This window comes from Danio rerio, chromosome 9 (assembly GCF_049306965.1).
Source record: "Danio rerio strain Tuebingen ecotype United States chromosome 9, GRCz12tu, whole genome shotgun sequence".
NCBI lineage: Eukaryota > Metazoa > Chordata > Actinopteri > Cypriniformes > Danionidae > Danio > Danio rerio.
Genome location: NC_133184.1, coordinates 20,174,605 through 20,188,319, shown reverse-complemented (window position 1 = coordinate 20,188,319; position 13,715 = coordinate 20,174,605). Strand labels below are relative to the sequence as shown.

General features: G+C 33.0%; 1 protein-coding gene across 1 annotated transcript; it reads right to left on the bottom strand.

Moving 5' to 3' along the window:
• Nucleotides 1-375: 375 nt before the first annotated feature.
• Nucleotides 376-12,445, bottom strand: lacc1 (laccase (multicopper oxidoreductase) domain containing 1). Its single transcript, XM_001919386.8, has 5 exons — nt 11,817-12,445; nt 9,105-9,283; nt 7,363-7,528; nt 3,819-4,044; nt 376-890 (listed from the first exon to the last, which is right to left on the bottom strand). Exons 1-5 carry the CDS (start codon nt 12,358-12,360, stop codon nt 719-721), a joined length of 1,287 nt encoding a protein of 428 aa, XP_001919421.1. The 5' UTR covers nt 12,361-12,445; the 3' UTR covers nt 376-718.
• Nucleotides 12,446-13,715: the final 1,270 nt, after the last annotated feature.

Below are 13,715 nucleotides of genomic sequence, written 5' to 3'. Positions count from 1 at the left end.
TTCCAAGCCTGTTTAGTTTCCTTTTTTGTTGAATAATGCTGCAAAAATTATATGAAATATCTATACTTATTAAAAATGTTTTCTCACTATTTACATAGGTAATATTATATACATGTTAGTTTGTTAAAAGTGCTGATAAAAAAAATGATGACTATCTTACATCTACATACATTAGACTTTGATATAAGATACTGTAAAAGTCTATTTTGTAAGCTAAAAAAGTAAAAAAAAAGTGTCACATGTTGCGAGTAGGGTAATTCAATACTAATTAGTTAACTATATAAATAAATGAATGTACTGTCATTTGAAGTACTACAATTGAAGTCAGAATTATTAGCCCCATGTATGTTTTTAAGACATTTCTATACAGCTTAAAGTGACATTTAAAGGCTTAACTAGATTTATAAGGCAAGTTAGGGTAATTAGGCAAGTAATTTTATTACACTGGTTTGTTTTGTAGACAATCCAAAAATATATAGCTTAAACAGGCTAATAATATTGACCTTAAAATGGTTTTTATAAAAACTGCTTTTATTCTAACAGAAATAAAACAAATTAGACCTTTTCCAGAAGAAAAAATATTATCAGACATACTGTGAAAATTCCTTTCTCTGTGAAACTTCATTTGGGAAAAAAAAGAAGAAGAAGAAAACAAAAATCACAGGAGGGCTAATATTAATTCTGACTTCAATTATATCTAAAGCTTTTGTGCATTCGGTCAGGGCTTGATCCACAGGAACCCAATCTGTGTCCCAAAGTTGAGTCCGTCTCTCCTATGGGAGAAGAATAGCTCAGGACTGCAGGATGTGCATGGTATAGAATCCGTCTGGTTTGGGATTCGGATGTTCTCTATGTGCTCAGGTTTAATCCCACCTCTTTCCAGCAGAACTCTACAAGACAAAAGCATGATTGGTTGGTTGACATGTTGCGGTTCAACAATCATGTCTTATAAGAATAGGCTTTTAATAATAGTAATACTAATAAAATTAGGATAAATTTTATAGGACATTTAAAAGAAATACAGTAAAACAATACAAATATATTTAATAATATATATAATGTACATAAAAACTGCAAACTTATTTTAGTTTACTTTTCAGAATCAGAATAAGGTTTGAGCGTGCGCAAACACACAGGGCATTTTTTGGGTTTTTTCAGAAGCTCAGGGTACATACATACATACATACATACATACATACATACCTAACAATAAGAACACAGAAGGACATTTAAATAAGTGTAAAATAATGTAAACAATAAAAATGATGAGGTTATATAGATCTAGAAAGTTTATGTGCATTGTTGACTCTTTTAACTGTACAAATAATAAATACAAATATTTATTAGTGCTTGTCAAAGATTAAATTGCAGCCAAAATAAAAGTTTGTCTTTACAATATATTTGTGTGTATTATTTTTTATTTGCAATGGATATGTAATACTATTTTGTTAAATGTATAAAAAATGGTACCATATTCATATATATTTTATATCTAAATATATTTGTTCCCCAAATATAAGCATGCCTGTGTGTATTGTGTATATTCATTCATGCATTATCATTCGGCTCAGTCCCTTTACACGTTATTTACGTCTGTTTTCATTACTCTACAATCAGTATTCTATATTGTTTACATTCATAGATATTTATATATTTACAATTTATAATTATACTTCTGTCACTTCTTTGTACATATCTGTGTTTATGTGTATGTCGTGTATGATGTGTATGTTGTGTTTATGACTTCACTGTGGACGGCAAAGTAAGAATTTTATTGTACAGGGAATTGTGTTTCCTTACTGTGCTCATGACAATAAACAAATTGAATTGATTTGAATTTATTAATCAGGGGTTACCACAGCGGAATGAACCACCAACTTATCCAGCATGTTTTACGCTGGATGCCCTACCAGCTGAATCCTATATAATAAATATACACAGCACATACAAATATATTTGCTGTTATGTCAAAACAAACTTTTATTTTGGATGCGATTATTCGCAAATAATCTTTGCCAAATATTTAAATAAAAGTATTTATGGGTAAGTGTTAATTAATAGTTTCAAGTTGTAAATAGCACTAATTACCAGGGAAATACTGTTTTGGTCTTTTTCCTTCAAACTTCCATGTTTAATTCAGTTTGTCTTATATAACTCATATATGGTAATATATATATATATATATATATATATATATATATATATATATATATATATATATATATATATATATATATATATATATATATATATATATACACAGTTGAAGTCAGCATTATTAGCCCCCTTTTGAATTTTTTTTCTTTTAAAAATTTTTCCCAAATGATGTTTAACAGAGCAAGGAAATTTTAACAGTATGTCTAATAATATTTAGTCTTCAAGAGAAAGTCTTATTTGTTTAAAAATAAAAGCAGTTTTTAATTTTTTAAAACTCGATTTACAGTCAAAATCATTAGCCCCTTTAAGCTATATACATTTTCGATAGTCTACAGAACAAACCATCGTTATACAATGACTTGCCTAATTACACTAACCTGCCCAGTTAACCTAATTAACCTAGTTAATCCTTTAAATGTCACTTTGAGCTGTATAGAAGTGTCTTAATAAATATATAGTAAAATATTATTTACTGTCATTATGGTAAAGATAAAATAAATCAGTTATTAGAAATGAGTTATTAAAACTATTATGTTTAGAAATGTGTTGAAAAAAAATCTTCTCTCCGTTGAACAGAAAATAATTCAGGAGGTCTAATAATTCTGACTTCAACTTTATAATTTACAGTTTTTTGATCTGGAAATTGACGTTTCAAAAAATCAGAATATTGTAAAAACTTACCATTAAAATGGTTTAAATTAATGCTTAGCAATGCATGTTACTAATCAAAAATTGAGTTTTGATATATTTACAGTTAAAAAATTACAAAATATATTCATAAAAGATGATCTTTACATATTATTATAATGATATTGCTCATAAAAGAAAAACTGATTTTGGACCTATTTAGTAAAATTTTAAATAGTTTGAATAAATGATTCAATGAACTATTCATTTAGAAAGTTACTTGCTGACACAAACGGCAGAGTCATATTTATTTATCCACGATTCAGCAAAATATCCACACTCAGCAAATAAGTGTAAGAATGGCTGTTAAAAAACAAATTGTTATGACTTTTTTGATCAGTTGTTACAATGTAAAAATTGTTTTTATGTAGGACCTAATATTGAATTATTGTGTCTCGCAAATTACTGCTGCAACAAAGTCTTGTTTCAAGTCCAATTATCCAAAAAATTATTAAATCAAGAAGCATTTTCTAGACAAGTCAGAAAATAATATCGAAATGAAGTTTTTTTCCTTAACACAGGCAAAATAATGTGCCAATAGGCTTAGCAAAATTGAAAACAAGATTATTTTGCTTACTCCATTGGCAGATAATTTAGCTCTTTTTAGAAAAAAAAAGAAAAAAAACACTCTTATTATTGTCAATTTATTTCTGAAAACAACATAATATGTTTTGCTTATTTAGAAAATGCTGCTTGGTTTTAGAATTTGTAGACATTTGGACTAGAATCAAGACGAAAAAAGCACTTTAAATCTAAATAGCCATTTCTCCCTTGAGCAATGATCCGTCTTTTCCGCTTCTGCAAATATTCTAGATAGAGATGCTGTAAATCAGCTTCATTTCGAAGTGTTCATTACTGTGCGTCACTTCAGGGAATGACGTGACCTACTTGAGGGACACTGAGATCAATAAAACAGTCTCCGGTGTACAGTTAAAGTCAAAGCAGGACTCCTCTGGCTGACCTCTGATTCTTACCTAGTAGCGACCCTGATGTCGACAGAAGGCTCGGATGACTCCATGTTTTGCACACAGTCCGGGTGTATGGAATGAAACTCTCTGGCCGAGTCCTGCTCCAGAGTGAAGCAGCAGGGTCCCACAGAAGGCCCAATCACAACCACAATGTCTGCAGGGCGGCTGCCAAACTCTGACACCATGGCTTTTACTGTTGCCATGGCGATTCCCATCAGGGTCCCCTTCCAGCCTGTGACACGCAAGATAGACAACTTATATATGCATACTGTAGCATCTTTGATGGCTTGGTATTTGGAGGTAGGGATGCTCGGTATTGGAAAAATTTAACATTGCAATTTTATTTATTTGGATATTTATTGTGATTATGAAAACAATTTCACCAGATGTCCTACTATCTCTATTTGAAAATAATTTATAATGTTAGATTTATTGGGCTGATTCTGCAGTGGGAATGCATCTCCCTAAAATCTAATAAACAATCTATAGAATTTTTAGGGTCCCGTGAAATATTTTCATTGTGGTCTGTGCTATTTGCAGTACATTTCTGTGAGGATTTTCATATTTCATATTCATTTCTGTATTTACATGTGTTGAGGAACAGCTCTAAGCAAGGGTGTTGCTAGACATAAAGCTCTACTGGGGCACAGCTACCCCTCAAAAAATAATAAATAAATAATAGGGCGAGGCAGTGGCGCAGTAGGTAGTGCTGTTGCCTCACAGCAAGATGGTTGCTGGGTCGCTGGTTCGATCCTCGGCTCAGTTGGTGTTTCTGTGTGGAGTTTGCATGTTCTCCCTGTGTTCACGTAGGTTTCCTCCGAGTGCTCCGGTTTACCCCACAGTCCAAAGACATGCAGTACAGGTGAATTGGGAGGGCTAAATTGTCTGTAGGGTATGAGTGTGTGTGTGAATGTGTGTGTGTGATTCCCAGAGATGGGTTGCGGCTGGAAGGGCATCCGCTGCGTAAAAATGTGCTGGATAAGTTGGCGGTTCATTCCGGTGTGGCAACCATGGATTAATAAAGGGACTAAGCTGACAAGAAAATGAGTGAATGAATGAATGTATTAGCATCTCCATAAAATCTAATCTTTTGGGGTTCCCTAACACATTTTGTCTGTGCTATTTGCAGTACATTTCTGTGAGGATTTTCATATTTCATATGCATTACAATCTCTAAATACAATAAAAGATACAATTGAAATAAAATGTTTTACTCAAACCCAAGTCTAACAGTATTTAAGTACAGTAACTAAATGATAAAAATAATTCAATAAAATTAAATGCTGTTAAAGTCACAAATGGCACAAATTCATATGCCTGAACGCTTTTAAAATCATTATACCATCACAGGCATCAAAAACACAATCAAATTATTGTACCACAAACTTAACATTACATATATCCTGCAATGTGACTATTGCGAAGGATTGCTATATTGATGCTGAAACTATATATTGTGCAGCCCAATTTAGAGGCATTATGTATTAATAAATAGTAAAGAAAGGAGTTTATATTATAATTCAACAGTATGTGGGAAAATAAAGTAAATAAAAAACACTATGAAAATGTTGTAATATTTGTGTCCAAAAGATTGAGAAAAGTTTTATTTTGTTTAAAGAAAATTAATTTCACTCAATCTTAATTTATTTGGTTTAGGTTTCTTTTCTATTTCTATTATGTAATTATATATTTGAGCAGCATTTGTGTAAATAATACTAAAAACACTGAGACAATGTCATTGTCATATTTGACTTTTTTTTTTTTTGAAAAATACTTTAAGTTTTTTATTTGATTTATAATTTTTTTTATTATAATTATATATTTGCAGTATTTAGGTAAGTAGAATAAAAGTTTTATTTTGCTTAAAAAAATTTTATTTAATATAATCTTTCATTCATTTTGTTCAAGCTTTTGATCTGATTTAGGATGTTTTTGCTATTTCTTTTGGTGGCTGGTGAGTTTATGTATATATACATACAAATCTTTTTTTGCAGTATTTGTATTTTTGCATACATTTTTTGTAGTATTTGTGAAAATAATAATAAAAAACACTAATAAATGTTGTCATATTTGACTCTAGGAGATTGAAATGAGAATTTTTATTTTAAGCAAATTAATTCAATATAAACCTTAATTTATTTCATTTAAGTTCAATTAAATTTAAATATATATTTGTATATCTGTTGAACACAAAACGAGAGGTAACGCTTTATTTTGATGGTGCATTTGAGTATTAGTAGACTGCTTAATATGTTGATACTGCTCCTTCAACAGACATTTAACTGACTGTTAGAAACTCTGCAAGTACATGTCAACTAACACTAACCCTAATCCCAACCTAACAGTCAACTGATAATCTGATGAGAATTAGCTGGCATGTAGATGCAATGTAACTTAAATAAAAAACGGACCATCAAAATAAAATGTGACCAAACAATATATTCTTAAGGATGTTGGGGTGAAAAAGCAGCCATTGACATCCATATAGGAAAAACCCACTGTGGAAGTCGATGACTGTTTTTTTTTTTTTACAACATTATATGACAGAATATCTTCCTTTGTGTCTGACAAAACAAAAAGAATCTCTAACGGATTATGAACAAGTAATGAAGTATAATTGAAGCCACATTGAAGCTTGCTTCCTGAGTGTGGTCTCTCTCCTGCCTGGGTGCTCTATTGATAAAGATTATTGGTGCTGTTGTGTTTAACTTGTTGAAGTTAAAATCTGTTGTTAAAGCCTCTGAAGCCATTTGAGCTCTTTTTTTTTTTTTTTTTGAAAACTAACTTTGTGATTGGAAGCCGTAGGGAGGTGGGTGCCATTTTATTTCTAAAACCCTTTTTCTCTTGTTTATGTTTAGTTAGGGAGTTAGTATACATTTCTGTTGTTGATTTAATTTTACTTTGTCAGTTTAGACAGTTTTACTCCCTAACTAGCTAGAGTGTACTTTTTGTTTGTTTTGGCCTCTCCCCCTCCTGAAGTCTATTTTTGCTTCCCAGTTTTGTTATACTATTGTACATTTTGTTAATAAATTATTTAACTTGAATTTGGTGTGTTGTTGTGAAGGCAGGGGACTGACCCACACTCACCCCAACCAACATTTTTTTTTAAAAACTTTTCACTGACCGAATTGTCATTTTTTAGGTAAATTGACCCTTCAGGACAAAGTCAACTGTGACAATATTATTCCTTTGTTATCCTTTTTTTGCAATAAGCTTTATGACTGCTAAAATGCAATGAAAGCATTTAAGTAGTAGTGAGTTTAACCCAAAACTGTGTGACAATATAGAAATACCATCAGGCAATATTAAAGGGATAGTTTTTTTTTTTACCTGAAATTGACAATTTACTCACTATTTGTTACTTTTTAAATAGTCATTTTTGGGTGAACTATCCCTTTAAATGAAAATCACCAATCCCAATTTATTCATTTTAAATTATTTCAATTGATCAATGACCAAAACAAGGGATTCACAATTCATAAATCCATGTTGCCACACTGGTAGGAAATAGTAAGAGTGTTAAAATAGATTTTACAGTGTGATGACTGACCTGCATGCGCAACTCCAATGACCTTTGATACAGGGTCAGTGAAGAGCAATGGCATACAATCAGCCCCTGGTGCTGCAATGACAACGTCTGATTGATTGGTCACCAGTCCATCGTAACTGTCCGGGGCAGGTTTGCCCATCACCCACACATCACTGGCATGGTTGCACTAAAAGTCAATGACAAAGACGTGTGATCAATACGTGAAGCATTACACAGAAATGTGAAAGATTAATCAGCGAGGCCGCGTTTACATTTAGAAATCTGACTCAGACAGACTCCCTTATACAGTTATTTATGAACAGTTATTTATTTGGCGCTGGTTGAAATCCTCTTTCCCTTAAAATTGATTTATTAATGTTTTTGTTTTTTTGTGAGCTACTTCTACTTGTACATATTATTTTTGCTGTTGAATTCTTTTTTACTTTTGTAAATAAATGCCCTTTTTCGTCATATTTGGTTGTCGGTTTGCTATTTTGCCACCAACTCCCAACAAATTAAGTCACATCAAAATGTTACCTCTTTAACCCTGTTACATTCCATGGTGTTTTGAATGTATTATTGTGTTTGGTTTCTCTCTCTCCCTCTCCCTCTCCGTTCCTGCAACCTGTTTCTCAGCTAGGTGTGGAGGAGAGGAAGTTGATTGATTGCACCTGCTACTCGTTGCCCGGCAAGCTTAAAAGCCTGCCAGTTGCAAGCCACATTGAAGCTTGCTTCCTGAGTGTGGTCTCTCTCCTGCCTGGGTGCTCTATTGAGAAAGATTATTGGTGCTGTTGTGTTTAACTTGTTGAAGTTAAAATCTGTTGTTAAAGCCTCTGAAGCCATTTGAGCTCTTTTTTTTTTTTTTTTTTAAAACTAACTTTGTGTTTGGAAGCCATAGGGAGGTGTGTGCCATTTTATTTCTAAAACCCTTTTTCTCTTGTTTATGTTTAGTTAGGGAGTTAGTGTACATTTCTGTTGTTGATTTAATTTTACTTTGTCAGTTTAGACAGTTTTACTCCCTAACTAGCTAGAGTGTACTTTTTGTTTGTTTTGGCCTCTCCCCCTCCTGAAGTCTATCTTTGCTTCCCAGTTTTGTTATACTATTGTACATTTTGTTAATAAATTATTTAACTTGAATTTGGTGTGTTGTTGTGAAGGCAGGGGACTGACCCACACTCACCCCAACCAACATTTTTTTTTTTTTTTTTTTAACTTTTTTCACTGTTACTCCCACTTCTAAACATTTAACATCAGGCATGTAACAACCCCTAGAGCTACACTTTAAAGTCTTAACAACAGTATTGTGCGTAATTGTGCACTTGGAACTATCCTACTCTATTTATGAAAAAAAGTACAAGGGCTGGCGTTCGTTCCTAATGTACTATACACAAGAGTTGCAAAATGTATGTCACGTGACCTGCTGACCCGTGCGCTTCGTCAGAGCCTTGTAAACAACATAAATGAATGAAACAGATAAATGGATTGACATGAATAGCAGACGGATACGTGAACACACTAAAACAGGCAACAACAGAATACACAGTTAGACACGGTTTTCTTTAAATGAAACACAATAAACAGCAGTGCAACAGAAACGCGAGACGCTGGCTAGTAGTCTGGTGCGCTCTTTTATGGCTAGTGGTCTTTTCCTGCACATGCTTTAAGTTTTTTTGTAAAATAATTTTTTCGATGCTATGATGTTTTTGTTTTTGTTATTTACTTAAGAATAAGGTCAATAGAGTATGCTCCTTATGGTAAATTACCTTTATGAGGTTTAACTGACGAGAATGAAATCCAGCCTGCAGGCCGAGCCGCCGGCGATTTTCATCCACCACTGCTCTGGGGTCTTTGCGCCTTGGGTTGCAGAAGAGGTTCATTGAGCTCATGGTGCTGATGTAGGAGATCCCTCCGGTACGGGTGCTGAAGCCATGGCCAAAGCAGTCTGTGAAAGAGTAGAGGCGTTTATTTATAACATGATGACACATGTCACTCTCTTAGCCAGTGAATTTGAAACACTCCAGCAGCAGCAGTGTTGGGGAAAGTTACTTTTGAAAGTAATGCGTTTAATTATTGCATTACTCCCCAGAAAGGTAATTAGTTGCATTACTAAGTTACTTTTTTATGGAAAGTATTGTGTTATGTTACTTTTGAGTTACTTTTGCGTTCCTTTTTTGTTTTACCTGGGTGAGGCTTGATCTCTTTCAGAACTTGCAGGTTTTTATTTATTTGTTTGTTTGTTTGTTTATTTATTTATTTATTTATTTAGGCAATATTATTTAAATTTTAGCTCTGCGATTAACAATGAACTGTATAACCTTCGTTTACCATAAAAAAAAACATATCAAATTTAGTATATTGTTTAGTATATTGTGAATTCAATATAATGTTATATTCTGGGAACTTCCTGACCCCGGAGCTACATGCGCTGTAATGAAAGTTTGAAGCAATGTGTCTGCTTTGTAGTTTTTGCCTTATTAGTCACTGTCTATTGAGACAAACCCCTTTTCCTTTTCTTCGATGTGTTAAAAATAATGAGAATACTTCCATAGCACAAATCTTTGTCTGTCTGTTCCCCCGGGGAGGGCATTCTCTCATTGAGTGTGTGATTTAATGTGACTATGCTAATTTTATTTTAGCAATTTTTTAAAGCTAATTAATTAAACTAAATAGTAACTCGCATTACATTTCTTTTTCAAAAAGTAACTAAAATATTTTTACTTCATTTTTTTAAGTAATGCATTACTTGTTACTTATAAAAGTAATAATATTATTACTTTTAATGCATTACCCCCAACATTGTTAACTAGTGTCTTTAATCTAATGCCAAGGTAATTATTAAACACAAAGTGCTTTGTTATACATGTTCATTTTTAACGTGCATAAAACTTGTGATACCTTATAGGAGTTTAAATACCTAAGTGAAATTCATTCTTTTCAGACATAGAGGCTATCATATACAAGATACAGTGACCACAGATGTTTATATGTATCTTTATAAGTCATTGCTGTACATTACAATCTAAATATCATCTTACATTGCATTGGCCATAAAAATGACAAGATCCACATCTAATTAGGCACACACACACACACACACACACAACATGTATAATATATGTATATGTAATAAAGAAGGTCAAGGTGCTCCAGAATTAGCCAGCCCAGTCACCAGACATGAACATTATTGAGCATGTCTGGGGTAAGATGAAGGAGGAGGCCTTGAAGACAAATCTAACATATCCTGATGAACTCTGTGAGTCCTGCAAGAACACTCCCTTTGCCATTTCAGATGACTAAGTTATTTGAGTCATACGCAATATCAATTGTTTTTCCACTGCACCATGACTTTATATTCTATACTGTACATTATTTCTGTTAAGTGACAAGACTTTTGTCTAAGCAAAGTCAGACTTTACTGTCCTAATTAAATAATCAAAAATCAAGGCATGATTATATTTTATTTAGGTAAAATAAGCGTAATCTAGAGGCCTTTGCCTTTCATAACAGACATTTCTGATACCAAATAATCAACTAGAAGTCAAGTTATTATTTGTTGTTCCTAAAACTTGGATACCCTTTAGTATGAGCTACATTTAGGTCAATAAATTATTTTTTTCCTTTTTTGATCTTTTTCTTATACCAACTTCCCATTTCATAAACTATTATTTAATATATTTTTTACATTATTTTTTCTGGCTTTACAAAACCAAAGATCATATAAGAATAAAAAAAAATGTGTTGTCCCAATTAAATTATTCCATCCGTCAAATGAATTCATTAGTTAGTTGGTTAGTTTCACTTAAGGAGTACACAAACTAAGCTTAGTGTGATCATATTGGGGGAGGGGGTGAGTGAGGTAGATGAGCCAGTGGGTAAGTTGACCCACCCCCTGTATCTAGGCAACCATTATATTATTTTTGGTCATGTGATCATACATTTTGGAGTTATACATTAATTTTGCTGGACCATGTAAAGGAGAAGCATAAGGGAGAAGTGGTCACCATCCGTAAAATTTTCCTGTCATTAGTAAAAGGTGATACATCTAAACAAATAGATCAAGATCTAATAAGCAAACTAGTTTTTGTCAACTATGGGCCATAATGAGCCACATACTATGGGGTAAGCTGAGCCAGTGTTTTAACACATGTTGGTGTTTTTCACAATGAATGATGTGTTGAAGAAGCAATTATCTTCAAGCTAAAAGTTATCACTTTGCTTGTTAATAATGGGGAATGCAATAATAAAGGGAAAAAAAAAAAATATATATATATATATATAGTAACCACTGATGCCCATAGCATTTGCTTTCCCTACTATAAAAGACAAAGGTTACCGGTTTCTAACATTCTTCAAAATATCTACCTTTGTGTTCAACAAAACAAAAAATCATAATCAGTAATACTTGCTGGTAAAAAAAGCAGTGATTAAATTTTCATTTTGATGTAAATTATCTAACTAAGTCAAATACAACTAACCTGAAATGGCAGCTGATCTGAGAACTGTAATATCTCCTTTGACCGCTGGCAGGCGCTGAAGGAACGCGCTGAGCTCCAGTCTGGCGTCACCTTCTGCAGGAGTGCTGCTGTTTGCTCGGTCACCCGGAGGACAGGAGTCACACGACAGGTTGTCAAACATGATGCAGTACTCAAAACTATAAGCAGAAGTGAAGAGCAGCTCCTGGTAGACCTGAAACACCCCTCTACCGCGGCTCGAGGTCACTATCCTCACGTTACTAATATCGCTTTCGTCTATGGCCTGTTTGAACGAATATAACGAAGCCGAAAGAGAGCTTTTACACAGGATCTGTGGGGAATTGCTGAAACCGACAAACATCTCAAGCAGTGAGCTTCTCGGAAATCTGATCGTCCCAAAGGAGCTCCCGGGATCCGCCACGAAGTACACCGGCTCCTGTGAGCCATTCTCGGTCACTGCACAGAATGTGCGGATACGGTTTTTCACGCAAATGTCGCTTTCTGAAGAACAGATGTTTGTGAGGTCCACAAGAGTAACTGCAGCCATGTCTGCCGTCACAAGCAGACTCTGGGAGGTTATGTAGTATGTGGACGTGCAAACATACCACACCTGGTTTATAAGAGTTGCAGACGAGGAACTTTTTTATTTACCACGTAAATAAAATTTCCTCTGTCCCAACACTTCCTGAAAAGAGTGTAAGCCCCGCCCCCAGTGGAAACTCCTCACCGGACCAGCATCCTGTCTGTGTGTGAATGTGTGTTTTTCTGTCAGGTGCAGACATTGATTTATTTCATGTAATCCACAGCACGTGGATTTTTGTCTGATGCAGAATTTCCAATTTGCTGATACATCAGTTTTGTTAGTTTTTACGCTGTTGGCTGTTTATCAGAAATACAAGTCTGCCGGATTTCCTCATGAACTTCCCCATAAAATGTCTGTTAGACGCTATCGATGAACCTTGGATTGGGGTGGTGGGAACGCTTTTCAATAATGCATTAGTTCATATTAATGTATTTACTAGCATAAACAAGCAAAAAACAACACGTAATATAACAGTATTCACTCATCTTTGGTAATGGAAATAAAGTGATTTTGGACTTAAATAATACATTTGTAAATGCTGAACTATGATTACTAATAAATGCTTTACAAATATTGTTTATTATTTGCCCATCTTGATAAATACATGAACATGCTTCGCTATATTTTGTGAAAAAGTTGCAGAATTTTAAATAGTTTCACTGACAGCATTTTTCCTAACTTTTGATGTGAATAACAGGCAAATATCCCATGTTTTTTCTTCTTCTTTCAGTTTCACGTTTTCATAATTGATCATATTGTGTACACAAATTCAAAATCCAAATTTAAATTGTGTCGTTCATATTCACTCACACACAGTATGATGTGCAGTGAAATGCTTATATGACTACATGCCCGTGACCTTTAAAAATTATTATCGGTCAGCAATTTGATTATTATTTTATTTTACACAAAATAGTATTTTTTAAAATAATTTAAACAAAAATAGTATATATATATATATATATATATATATATATATATATATATATATATATATATATATATATATATATATATATATATATATATATTTGACGTCAGAATTATCAGCCCCCCTAAATTTTTAGCCCCCCTGTTTATTTTTTCTCCAATTTCTGATAAACGGAGAGAATTATAGATGGTTTGTTTTGTAGACTATCGAAAAAATATATTGCTTAAAGCGGTTAATAATTTTGACCTTTAAATGTTTTTTTTTTTAATAACTGCTTTTATTCTAGCTGAAAAAAAAATGAAAAAAGTTTTTCAAAAAGAAAAAAAAATCAGACTGAAAATTTTCTTGCTGTGTTAAACATCATTTGGGACATATTCAAAAAAGACAA

Bases quoted from the DNA above. Each gene is read 5' to 3' on its own strand.
- lacc1 (XM_001919386.8), bottom strand. From the start codon at position 12,360: ATGGCTGCAGTTACTCTTGTGGACCTCACAAACATCTGTTCTTCAGAA. The intron at 7,529-9,104 runs GTAATTTACCAT...ATTGACTTTTAG, and splicing joins GTCAGTTAAACCTCATAAAG to TGCAACCATGCCAGTGATGT. The intron at 891-3,818 runs GTAAGAATCAGA...TTTGTCTTGTAG, and splicing joins GACATCAGGGTCGCTACTAG to AGTTCTGCTGGAAAGAGGTG.